The sequence below is a fragment of the Mangifera indica genome, chromosome 8, assembly GCF_011075055.1.
Source record: "Mangifera indica cultivar Alphonso chromosome 8, CATAS_Mindica_2.1, whole genome shotgun sequence".
Lineage (NCBI taxonomy): Eukaryota > Viridiplantae > Streptophyta > Magnoliopsida > Sapindales > Anacardiaceae > Mangifera > Mangifera indica.
The window spans coordinates 6856404-6870346 of NC_058144.1; the positions used below are offsets into that span (position 1 = coordinate 6856404).

A 13943-nucleotide genomic window follows, 5' to 3' on the forward strand; every position below is an offset into this window, starting at 1 on the left:
AATTAATCATATTAAATTATTTAAACTTTTAATAAATATAGTGTTTAATTTGGGAGTGCAATGTTCTCCGTATAATGGCGTTGAACAACATTAATAAATTCGAAGTCTTACGTTTATGAGATAAAAAAATATAAATTCAAATACGATGAAACTTGTTATTACACATTTCCATAAGGGTTTCTAGGTAACCTATCAAAGGTATACACGATAGTTTGTTAGAGATATTATAACATGATTTAATTAGAATTATTTGGAGTAATTTGTGAAACTAAATTAAATTAGTTACGTTAAACTATTTGTCAATAGTTATTAACTATAGTCACTAGTCACTATCCGTAAACGATAGTCATTACTAGTGATCAATAGATACTATATGTTAGTCTTTAGACATTACTCGTAATCAATGATTACTATACGTTATTGTGGAAAATGGTCGAAAACATGAGTTAAATGTATTAAATAGTTTAATGAATATTTGTGGAAAAGAACTTAATTGATTGTAATATCAAATTCAATGTAATAATAGGTTACACATGAGATGATCAATGAAGTATGATTAGGATATGACTCATAATAAGTTATGAGTTAAATTGAGATTTGTTAAGTCTATATATATAAAACAATGCTTTTTTTTTTACTATTAAATACAAATAATAATGTTTAAACTTGATCTGATTCATATTCATCCTTAGTGTTATGTAAAAGAGATGAATTAAAATTAAAAAAACATAGAAGAATTGCGTGACAATTATATCATTATTATTATTATTATTATTATTATTATAAATGATTGCTTCCCCTCCAATGATGAAATGACTTATTCACAATTATTAATTCTTTCAAATGTTATAAAATAATTAATATCATTTACACTTTTGATAATATAAATAAATTATACTTTAATTCTAAATATATATTTTTTCCTTTTCCTCCTTATGTTCAATTCACTCCAACAATTTTTTCTACTTCAATGAATGTTCGCAATAATTTGGTGTGATTTTAGTTAAAATCACACAATTGATGCTATTCTAAATGTTGTCAACCATAAATATGATCAACAACAGGTAAATTTTAATTTTTTAAATTGAAATTAATATAAATTAGGGGTAACAATATTTTTAATAAAATTGTGCAAAATGTTATTTAGTTTAAGGTGGTTTTTTTTTTTTTTTGAGTTTTCGACATTTTTATAACAAATTTAATATATAAATAGAAATATAGATTTTTCAAAAGGGAAAAGGACTGTTTCCTATTCAAGTTTTAATTGAAATTCAAAATCACACATGTAACAGTTGAAAAACTCAAACTCTCACTTATAACCCAATTTTATTAATTTTTTCTGTTAGAAGTAAGGGTAAAATGATCATTTTATTGTTTATACTAAAAATATATAAAATTTGTTATCCCCTCCCCCCCCCCCCCCTCAAGTTTTAAAAATTAAGATTTCACATTTGCCTAAAGTTTTTAAACTTTAAAAAATAACATTTTCACCCTCAAACCTAGAGTTTTCATATTTTTCAAACTGCAATCACCCCTTGAAACTTTTAAAATAGTATTTTACTTCCACTTTTCAACTTCAACTTTCAATATCCCTTTCAACATTCTTTTTGGCCTCCTTCTTCTCCTGAGCCAATGGTAGGTGGTGTGACGATGAAATGTCTCTTCGTCGCACCACCCACCTCAGCTTAGGAGAAGGATGAGGTTGAAAAGGATGTCAAAAACGAAAGTTGAAGAATAGAGATGAAACTGTTGTTTTTTATTTTATCCTATGGTGAAATTGATTTTATCCTCACAAGTAGATTGAATTGGCAAAATCTTCCAAGTTTTGGTGTCTTTTAATGAGGATTTCGACGTCTTTCACTAGAAAATTTTGGTGGCCAATGGTGATGGGTAGTGGTTGGCGGTGGTGTGGATGATGTAATTGTAATTTTAATTTCTAACGAGGATAGTTTTGTCTTTATAATTATTTATTTATGGATAAAATAATAAGAATAGAGGTTTAGGTAATAAAATAATGAATTACTCAGATAATATCATATTACCTCGAACTTAACGCCTTACAAAACTATGATATAATAGAAAAGAAAAATAATTAATAAAAACGATTATGACAAAAATTGAAAAATAAAAAAGAAAAAAATACTTAATGAGCCAGGAAAATCTTCCTTGACAATTTGACAATTGGCAAAAGAAAACTCATGAATATATCAAGTTTATCAGATTCGCCAATTCTCATAATTACAATAAACTTATATAATTTGTCAATATAAAAGGTACCTAACATGCAACAATTTGTTGTATATTATTAAAAAATGTTAAAAAAAAAGAAAATTATTGATTTTAATATGGGTATTGTAGATAAATAATTTAATATTAAATAGTTGAATTTATAAGGTAACCAAGATAGTTAACTTATGAAGCCTGAGAAAAGAAAATAGAAAAAAGAAAATTACCAAAAATGGAGTGCAGGTATAATAAATAAATTAAAAAAAAAAAAGAGAAGCGCGTGTAGATATCAAGGGTGGATATAGAAAACGCGTAGTAGGGCTCAAGGACGTAGCACTGAGCATGCAAAATCGGAGCGAATTCGAAGGTGACGCCTCTAATTTTATATATTTACCAGAGACCCCTGTGTGTGGACTGTCACATTTTACGCACCAATCTTAATTCTCTCTCTACATCTTCATCTTTCTCTCTCTAAATCTCCACATTCACTGTCTTTTCTGCATAATTTAACTCAAGAGAGAAGAGTTAATTTCTCTCTCTCTCCTCTCTTAATTTTGTTTCCATTTCTCTCACGTTAGGAGAGGAGAGAATTTCAATCAAAAGCCAAACTTTATACAAATCACCACATCACTGTAGCTTCTTCAAAAAGTACATCCAAACAGCATAAGCATTACGTAATAATATTGACACCATTGTCAGAGTCTTTTGTAGTTTGATTCATTTCTTCTCTTTTTAAGCGCAGGCAAAAACTTATTCCTGTCTTAAAACCAAACCGGGATTGATCATTGTTATTGTATTTGAAAGCTGGGTGAAATGGTAAGCAGCGGCGGAGCAGCGAGCGACGGCGGAGTAACTGGGTCAAAAAGAAGGAGCCAGACCTTGAAGAAGGGCCCATGGACGGCGGCGGAGGATGCAATCTTGATGGCGTACGTGAAGAAGCATGGTGAAGGGAACTGGAACGCCGTGCAGAAAAATACAGGGCTGATGAGGTGTGGTAAGAGTTGTAGGCTCAGATGGACTAATCATCTGAGGCCTAATCTCAAAAAAGGTTCTTTTACTCCTGAAGAAGAGAGGATCATCATCGAACTTCACGCTAAACTCGGCAACAAATGGGCTCGCATGGCCTCTCAGGTATCCTCAATTCCCACATAATAAATGCATACATATATATATATAGCTCACTTCTCTAAAGATTGTGGTTTTGATTTCTTGTTCATTCTTTAGTTCTTTTTATGTGATCAATCTGATTTGTTCAAGTGCTTTTGAGAAGTCTCTTGTTTTTCCTCTTCTTGTTTGTTGACTGTTTTTGTTATATGATTGCCAAACTGCGATAGTTATTTTCGGAGACAGTTTGATTTTTGAAATATAATATATACAAAATTTTCAGTCTCTGTGGTCTTATCTTTTTCTTATCTGAGTTTCTGTTCAATTTTGTATCCCTCTCCCTGAGTCTTTATGTCCTTGTCCTCATTTCTTTTATCTCCAAGCTATCTGATTTGGTAATTCTATCTCTCTACAGTTACCTGGAAGAACTGACAATGAAATCAAGAACTACTGGAACACCAGAATGAAGAGACGCCAAAGAGCTGGACTACCTATCTACCCTCAAGGAGTTCAAGAAAAAGCCGCAGCATTTCACTTCCAACACCACCATGGGAGATCACTCAACAATTCACCTGGTTTACTTTCTTCACTTCTCACATCGCAAAACCCCACTTACAATCCTTCTCTCACCTCGTTCGATACCTTCAATTTCTCATCCGCTGCAAACCACCCCCTTCAAAATCAGCCAACTTCTTTTTACTCCAATCCTAACCACGAATTCAAGATTTTTGGCGATAACAACAATGGAACTGATGGTTTTTCTTTCCCTTTATCCTCTAATTCTTCATTTGTACCATCAGCCACAAGTCTCTTCAATCAGAATCTCCATTATCAGGGGCTCCCAGTACCATCCTTTAAATTCAGTGGAGAAAATAATTTTGAGCGTGATTTGAGTTTTAGTTCGATGATAATGGAAGCAGGAGATTCTGTTGACCCAGTCAGTCATTTTCTTCCTGGGATGGAGAGTGAGCCCCCTTCAAGCCAAATAGGACTTCAGGGACACCCAATGACTTCAGCTTCATCAGGGTCAACGATTGGTGTTTGTGCAATGACAAATAATACCGACCGTAAAATAATTCCTCCAATAACAACTATAGGCAATAGCGGCTTGTTAGATGCTCTAGTGCAGGAGTCACAAAAGCTGTCACGCGATGAAAAAGTCAATGGTGAGAATTTGTCGGTTTTAGGTGACAAACGGAAGGGAGTGGTGGGTGAGGCTTCTGAAGAGGTGGAAGGCAATGAAGGTGTTGAATCGGTGATGAGGAATAGCGGCGTGGCCAATGCTGATACACAGGGGGATAATTTGAGCTCTTCTCAGTCATCAATTGGTGAGTTCAATAATTTATACCCATTCCATCTCTTTTCGCATGCACTTGACAGAATCAATTACACGTTGTGGTAGCTTGGACTTCTACATTATAAATTGCTGTGGTTCTTTATTTGTCATCATCTTTTTGATTTAAAAAAAAAAAAATCCCGATGTGCACCCAGGATTATTCTCGGCAATAATCACAGGAATGTAGCCAAACAATTATGTTGTATTTTAAAACACCATTTTAAAAAAGATTCACACGAATCAAACAGGATATATAAAAAGATTTTTTTTTTTCAATTTCAACTTTCAAGATTTGAAACTCCAAAAGATTAAACAATTGTCACTTAGAAGGCAGAATTTAGACTTTTCAACAGTAGTTTATTATTTATGAATTTGTATGTTCATGATATGAGAAGAAAACATGTGATTTTGCTTTGGTTAACACAGGAATGAAAGCCAGAGAGGAACCATTCGAGGAGATGCATTCCATGGACGACGATCTTACGACCTTGCTCAGCAACTTCCCTTTATCAATGCCTCTTCCCGAGTGGTACCCCGGAAACAGCGAAATCTCGGATGTACCATCAACCACCATGATAGGTTGCAGCGCTGAAGACATTAGCCATCAGCAAAATGCTGCAATCACCCCAGCGCCAACCTCAGCTGCATCCCCGGAATTCCAGTGGTCTATGGGTTCCTACTGCTGGAACAACATGCCCAGCATCTGCTAAAAAGCTAAAGCAATCCTTGCAGAGACTAGAAGTGTATTTCCAATGGTTTTAATAACCTTTTTTCTTCTTCTAAGTTTACTTTTATTAAGCAGACAAATCCTTTTAGGTTAAATTGTGTGATCTCATGCAGTAGCCTTCTGTTGAACTGTAATGTTTAATTGTTTTAGCACTATATATTTGTGGTCCCATTTAGATGACTAATTTTATGATCATGTATATACTGATCGTCAATCTGGAGAATAGTTTTAGCATTCTGGATACTTTTCCAATGGCTGATTTTATCTTCTGATTAAAAAGATTCAACATCCTGGTTAAATTTAGAAAGCAAATCTATCGTCATTCTAATTTTACTTTTTAAATGTCGACAAGCATGATGAACCCACTTGGCATCGCCATACTGCTTTATACGGGAATCTCGCTAAATGAAGTGCATACATGCTAATTTTGGTGGTGGCAAAGAAAGAAGAAGAGAGATTAAAGTGGTCTCTAAGATAGCTCTTAAAATAAGAAATATTGTGACGAACTTTGAGCTGGCTTCAAAATTTTGCCCTCGAAACGCTTCTATTTTCAAGGGAAAACAGGATTTTTGCTTACTCCATAGCATCTTTCCCTCAATAACAGGCGACCAATACTTCCAATAAAATTGACTATATTTGTCAAAAAGCAATGAATATTAATAGTATCATCATGTATGCAAACATGTTTCACGTTCTTTTTCTTCTTGATATGTCTCTTCAAGTAAAGTTTTCATGTGCATAATGTATCTCGAATGCATAGATTTCAGTTATTTCTATAGTTTAAAAAAATTGATTGGCAATGATGATTAGATACGTAATTAACTTAAATAATATCCCAAATATTGATTAAATTCATTTCCAAATGCTATTGTTTTCTTGAGCCCTCGCAGTAGCTTAATCGATATTTATATCATCCCAGTTTATATTACTAAGTTTAGTGGAAAGTTTTTTATGTCACCCAAGGCATTTTAAAGTATTGTGAAAAGATGATAACTTTTATGCTTGCTTACATAGATGAAATACTTTTTAAAATTAAAGACTTTGTTATATGAAAGAAAAAATATCCCCCAAAGGTTTGACGCTTTTTCGGCCTTGATGATATGCTAAATTCGAGGTCCCAAGTCTCCCCTGTGGTGGGCTTTTTGGGGTGGGACGTTATTGGGCTTCATAAAATTATATAGGCCGAAGGACTAGGTACCACCCAAGGTTTTATGTAAAGATTAAAATATATTGTGAGGTTTTACAAATCCGAATTCCGACTCAAGATTTAGTCCATCTCAACCCACCTAAAAATTTTTTATAAGAGTTAAGAATAAAATCATTATTTTATCAGTAATATTAAAATAAATAAAATTATATTTCATTTTTTCTTGTTGATTTGGAAAACTAACAGTTTCTTTTAAGGATTAAGTTTTAAAAAAATTCACTTTTTCTCTTAAGGTTTGATATCCTGATATTCAGACATTTTCTCTGACAAACAACAACCTCTATATCTAGCGTTTTTTCCTGAAGGACAAAACTTTCACTTGAGCGATGAGCATTATCCTGCAAAAGACAATACTTTATCATTTAAATTTGGAAGACAAAAATCATCTAAGGAAGACAACAAATGTCATCTAGATCTAGAGGATGAATGTCATCCCTAGGTTTAGGTTGTGTCGCCAATGGTTGGGTTTAGGTTGAAAATCGATGGTCAGAGAGATTAAAAAAGAAACCTAAAGATTTAGAAGAAAAAAATCAATTTTTAAAATTGAAGTATGAAATGAAATGTTAATTTTTAAAATATGAGAGAAATATAAAATAATATAAAATTATATATGTTTTTATATTTTTATCAAAATGATAATTTTACTTTTATATTTAACAATAATTTTGATAAAAATTTAAAGATAAGTGAATCTTTAAATTTTTGAAACCTTATAAATATATTTTTACCTTTACACAAAATCTTGGGTGAAGAATAATCTTTGCCCTATTATATAATATATAAAAAGAAAAGATCACACACGCATCAATAACAATTACCATTTGGAAATTCTCGTCCTATCTTTTCATTATGAGAGGAAAAGTTTATCTTAATTATGTCATTGTATTTGACGGTGCCGTTATCAAATAATTTATCAGAAATGGCCAACATTCGCTTTCTCTTCTATTTCATTGGAGGAGAAGATCTGAGGGCTTAATTAATTTGTACGAGCATAGGAGAGGTGGGTCAACTGTGTCTTTAATCAGGAGTTCCTTAGGAAAAAAACATGAACATTTGGGCGATCAGAAGAGAACTTAAAAAAGGGAAGTAAAGACGTCAAGCAGATGGGTGTGATTGTCTGTAAAAGATTGTTAATTAAAATAAAAGAGAAAACAAGGGTTGCATGAGAAAAAGAGTGGCCTGATTCTTCTTCAGTGTAATTCATGCACAGCTAGCAAGCTTCAGGCATTTCTTGCACCACCTCATTTCAAGCCATTCATTTCTCTCCTTTCCAAACTTGCCTCCTTTTCTCTACATGTAATATTTTCTTAGCTTTTCTCAATTTAAATATATCCATCGCTCTTACTCTCCGCCTGCATGCATGCATGATACATAGTCCAATTATATCTCAGCTTTAGCCACTCATTCGTATATGCCTCTTGAGCACGTTACTCGTAATTGTATTATTTAGTTGAAAGTCTAAAAAGGAAAATGGGCACAATCCAAGAAAAGACAAACCGCATTGAGATGATTTCCTTTTTATACTTGGTAAGTAAGCATTTCCTTTATATTCACGATAATTATCCACCCATTGTTTGAGGCCGCCTACCTAATTAACCACGCGTACCCACTCCACTTTCAATTCCTTTCTCTGCATGAGACATCTTATATAAAATTATGTGTATAAATAATATATATAATTTTATGTATAATTAATGATATATCATCATATGATTAAATATTATTTTATCTTTAATTTTAAACTACCAAATTATAGAATGATATGTCATTAATTTTATATAAAGCTATATTTACTATTTATACATACAACATTACTTATTATATAATTATTTGCATTTAATTATGTTAACCTAATAGACACGAGATTGTGACTTGCACGTATATTTTCATACTTTTAATAGATAAAAATTTGATTAAATTAATATTATTCAAAGAAATATAATGTAAGGGTATTTTTATTCTTTAAGTAAGTATATATTAAAGAAACAAAACGAACCCAAATCCCAAACCTAAGCTTATCTTGAGGGGAATAAGATAGCAAACCACAAGGCTAAAAAAATAAGCCGACCCAAAAACTAAAGAACATGTGAGAGTACTTATTTACAGCTATATCGAAACTCCTTTCAGAGCTTCTCCTGAGATCAACACATTATACAAGAAAATTTTAAAAAAAATATTGCACATATTATAAAATAACACAAGAACCCATTATCTTCTATTCTATATGACTGCGATATTAGCATCCTTACAAGGATAATATGCACGAGTGTCGCTAAACATATGAGACAATAATACACATTCACCAACCACTCATTTTGCAGAAAGCAAGTACTTTAAATTAAATTTCCATTGTCCTTGATTATGTCCTTCTAAGATTGGAGGAAAGATACCCTAGCTAGAACATACTTATTGAAGATATTATGTAAATAAAGCCATGTGATCAAATAGATACTAAACACGTATATATGAGAATATATATTATGGCATTGAACTTTTTTTATCTAAAAGAAAACAAATTTTCGACTACAATTAAGTGCTGTAAAATACATTTTCCACCCAAGATTCGACAAATCATAATTCCCACCTCATTCTCTTTCTCCAATTTTCAAGTGTTTCTCTTTCGGCTTCTTGAATTTTTGGGGTTCTAAACATTTTGGATGACTTGATTTGGCTTGTTTGGAGATCTACTAGGGCTGATTTGCAGAACCGGAAGGCGTTTCACTTTCTAGCCAAACTGGAAGTGGATTGGGGTCGATTGGAGTAAGGAGATGAACATGATGGTTGTGGTGATGGTGGGAATCGCATAATCACATTTCCTTTTTCCTTTTCTTTTGGAATGTTTACATTTTTCATATGGATTGTGCAGATGGGGTTTTGCTGGGAATTATTTGTTCATCTTTTTGGTGGATATTTCAGGGTATGTCACTGGGTTAATATAGTGATAGTAATCTCTGTACCTATGTCCATCAGGTTGTTATTAAGGAACACTCATCCACCAAAAGTGTTTCAATATTAGGGGCTTGAGAGGTTTAATAAAATGAAAATAAGAGTGCATATGGTATGGTGGTGTGATTTAAGAAAATTTTCAACCCAAATTAAAAAAAAAAAAGGCAAAATTTCACATTAAATCAAACTATGACATAACATATATGAGCAACATCTACACATTCAGAAAGGGAGAGATTCTCTAAAGCATATTACAAAAGGAAACAGAAGATTTAAACACAGAATGTTTTCAACAAGTCATGATAAGCAATAAAGAAATAGCATAATTAATCGAAGAAACCTCCATTGTGAAAAATATCCATATGTTTATGCATGTATTAGACATCAACTAAAGAAATCTAACATAATTAATATCAAAGATGAGCTATGATTTACAAACATTAGCCATGCATTAGAAGTAAAAAATATATTAGCAGGCTTGATACAATTGGGTCACCGTAGATTTTACGCATTGGAAAAGTAAATCCAGTGAACTTAACCTTTTGGTAAGAAATCTTCATTTCCACTATGACTTAATTTTTAAGGGCTACTATACCACCTGCCTTGTTTTGTCTCCTTGATCAGTGCGGTTACCAAAAAAAAGGTTATTCTCTTCGCTAAGGCACCTCAGTCAACTGAACCAAAACCTACAGGGCTTCTAAAATGTATTCTACTTAGTACTCCACTTTGTAAACTAAAATCATTTTAGTTTTTTGGTTAGGTCCGGTACTGAAAACCATGGCTTTGACAACCAAGAGTGGCTGCCCAACATTTACTACACTAAACATATCTATTCCTTTCTGTAACATTTGGTTCAACAGTACCCCATACATCAATATATTATGCAAATGACACTGGTAAAATATATTTGTCAATCCAGACAAGACAAGGCCAGCAAACCCTATACTCTTTTCTTTAGCATAAATAAACAAAAATTAAAGTAAATTCATCATTCAAATTCACCTAAATAACGAATGAGCACATCCTAACTTAGTTTAATCATGAAACAATACTCAAATTACCTTGATGGTTGCGGGGAAACATCTAATTTACTCAAAATCTTAGTATCTGAAGACTTAACGAATTTATCCAATTCTTGAACTACGTAGAGTCCTTCGCGGTGCCTTCTTCCCCACTGTCTTGCCCAACCCTACCATGAACACCAAAAATAAACAATAATTGAATGAAAAAAAAATTGAATTATTTACAAACCAAGAGCGGCAAGGGTACTACTCATGAACTTCAAGATGTACATTTTAGCTGCCCCTTAGCCATGCCCTTTAGCCAAAGCGTGCCCTGTATTAGACAAAATGTCTTAGTTTTGTTCTATTTACAAATTGCTCAAATCACAACCTAAACTATAAATTGTTTTTTTTTTTAAATTATTAATCAAAACCAAATAGTTTTACAATACAAACCTAAACATGAATTTCAAATGGTTCATACCGATATCAAGGTTTGAATAGTTTTTTACATACTCTTAATGAGAAATGAGAACCATATATTTTATAACATTATATTTACACTTAGATTTGTCAAAGAGATTATTCAGACCGGGTATGAGTCATATTTAAAAAGATTATTTAATTAGTGTTATTATATAATATTATCAAATAATATAAAATATACATACAAATTTAATATCTCTTTTGTATTTTATTTACGTGAGATTTGATAATTTTATTTGAAAGGTTTGCTCAAATTTGTAATTCCACTTTAGCCCTTATTTTGAAAAACATAAAAATCGATTATACAGAATCATTGGAAATCTAAAAATCATCTCTAGTGTTGTTTTATGGGGTTATCTATGTTTATATATTATTTTTAATTTTGAATAGGAAATCACAAGTGTACTTTGAATAACATGAGTGTCTTTAGAGAATTTATGTTCGCTGTTTGCAATAAACTCGTTCAGGCCCAGTCCCTCGTCCCAAGCATAGGGCTTGGACCATTTGATATATAGGCCGCTCCTCTTGGGCCTTATTTATTTGTCCATTTCAGCAATTCGCTTGTACCACTGTTGTTCTCAGTGGACATCCAAATTATGGAGCGAGATGTTTCGAAATTCATCCCTTTCAGTCCACGACTTCACGATATTTAGTAGTTATACTTGAAGTTAAATGTGTGGTAAATAAAGCCAATTGCACGTATTTCAAAGGTCGGGAGGACATGGATGTAGCTTGAAGGCGTATAATTAATTGAATGAAGGTCAAAAGACTTATTCCCACCCAAGTTTTAGTGCATTTGCAAACATTTATTTATAGGGTTTTAAAAACTCAATTACCTATCTATTATCTAACTTTCATTAAATTTTTTACTTAGTTAAAAAGATAAAATCATTATTTTATAATTAGTATTAAAATAAATAAAATTATATCTTATTTTACTCTCTAGATTAAAAAATTAACAATTTTCTTTAATTTAAAAGTTTAAAAAATTGTATTTTTCTCATAGGGTTTGATTTTTTCTCCTTATCAACAACTACTTTAAGAAGGTTGTTGGCTGACCTTCCCACCACCTTCCTACTTCCTACCCGGTGGTTTCCTGGCATAGAAATCACCGAAAGTCCAGCCAAAATGGTCGGCAATATCACATGGATCTATGCAATGTCTATGCAACGTCATCCACCATTTTGGCTAGCTTTTCAGTGGTTTCTCAAAGTGGAAACCACCAAAATGGTTGATGATGTCACACAAATCTGTGCGATGTTTGTGCAATGTCATCGATCATTTCGACTAGCTTTTTGGTGGTTTTTACATTGGAAAATCACTACAGAGGAAGGTGGTGGGAACGTCATTGATGACCTTTTCAAAGTGATTGTTGGATTTGAAAAAATCAAACCCTAGAGGAAAAATGCAAGTTTTCAAACTTTTGAGTGAAAGAAAATTATTAATTTTTCAAATTAAAAGAGAAAAGGAGATGTAATTTTATTTATTTTAATATTAATGATAAAATGATGATTTTAACCTTATAACTAACTGAAAAATTTAACAGAAATTGGATGATAGGTGAATATTAATGTTTTTGAAACTCTACGTATAGGTATTTGAAAATGCACTAAAACTTCTTTGGCCTTGAATGAAATATACAACATGTGTCGAAACATCATCTGCTTCTCAATAATTCATAGCAAACTTTGAATTCAACCTTGTGACTTGTCATTGTCTCCCCATTAAAAACGTTAACATAATTGAAAGTTGTACTCGCGTGTTCGCATGATTTTTTATGTCTCAAAACAAGGCTTGCATTGCACTCGTGTTTCATTAACATTAGCAATAAAATGAAATAGCCATTTGGTTGTTGGTGTTGTTTGTAGAGATGACAGCCAGCCAACTAACTTCAAATCCAATCTAAAGCATGCCATATGCAGTGCAGTTAAGTCAATGCTGGTCCCTCCCAATTAGAACTCATTTTCTTCAATTGTTCGTCTCTTCTCCCCGTGCCTTTTTATTAATCAGGATTAACAAATTAAAATAATCAAATAGGCTGAAGGTACAATTCAATCTTGTCTAAATATATTTGATTTATAAAATTATGCCTATGGCCCTATGGGTGCCACACACTTGATCATATTTTAAGTTCATAAAAGTAAATATTAATTATTAAGTTTATAGGCCTATTTAGAGTCTTCTCTTTTATGTAATATAATAAGATTCTGTGATAATTATGGAAACATATACTGCTTCATTGCCAATTTTTTCCCTATAATAAATTTCAACTCGTATCCATAATGAAATGATTTAATCTTCGTTGATAGATTTCAAATATATACACCCATAATTTGGAGAATCTCTTTCTTTGCCGCTCAACCAACAACCACAAGGCTACGCAGTTGCAAAAAAATGGTGGACACCAATGAACCTAAGAAGAGGTCTACTGGGTGCAGAGAGGTAGGCTTCCCAAAAAACAATTAAGGCAAAGCTGCCTCTTTCTCTCTGGGATGATTCATAAACATAAATGTTTATTTGAAATTGATTGAACAGAACCAACATCCCTTCTATCATCTCTACCCCATCCTGTATCCATTAATGCAACTTTAATACCTCCGGATTTGTCTCTGTGAGCTTTTTCCCCATTCTTGTACCTTCTCATATTAATATTCCAACCTCTTTTCTTGTTGGGTGGTTGAAGATTTTAATGCTACTTCTTCAATGCCATCACCATTTCCCACCTCTCTTTGTTCTTTTGCTACCTTATTAAAGACATTTCTTGTGTTTCCCCCTTTATATTTTCATCTTCTCCGTGCCTTTCATCTTGGTTTCCACCATTGAAGTCGAAGATCTTCCTCAGTCGCTCTCTCTTTGATATTCTAAACATTATTGTAGCTACCCACTGACCAATATTTGCATGTTCTTCAT

General features: G+C 32.5%; 1 protein-coding gene across 1 annotated transcript; it reads left to right on the plus strand.

Annotated features, from left to right (window-relative positions):
• The first annotated feature begins 2705 nt into the window (after nt 1-2705).
• On the plus strand, nt 2706-5634 carry LOC123224278 (transcription factor MYB101). Its single transcript, XM_044647895.1, has 3 exons — nt 2706-3357; nt 3746-4658; nt 5093-5634. Exons 1-3 carry the CDS (start codon nt 3040-3042, stop codon nt 5374-5376), a joined length of 1515 nt encoding a protein of 504 aa, XP_044503830.1. The 5' UTR covers nt 2706-3039; the 3' UTR covers nt 5377-5634.
• Nucleotides 5635-13943: the final 8309 nt, after the last annotated feature.

Bases quoted from the DNA above. Each gene is read 5' to 3' on its own strand.
- LOC123224278 (XM_044647895.1), top strand. From the start codon at position 3,040: ATGGTAAGCAGCGGCGGAGCAGCGAGCGACGGCGGAGTAACTGGGTCA. The intron at 3,358-3,745 runs GTATCCTCAATT...ATCTCTCTACAG, and splicing joins GGGCTCGCATGGCCTCTCAG to TTACCTGGAAGAACTGACAA. The intron at 4,659-5,092 runs GTGAGTTCAATA...TGGTTAACACAG, and splicing joins CTCTTCTCAGTCATCAATTG to GAATGAAAGCCAGAGAGGAA.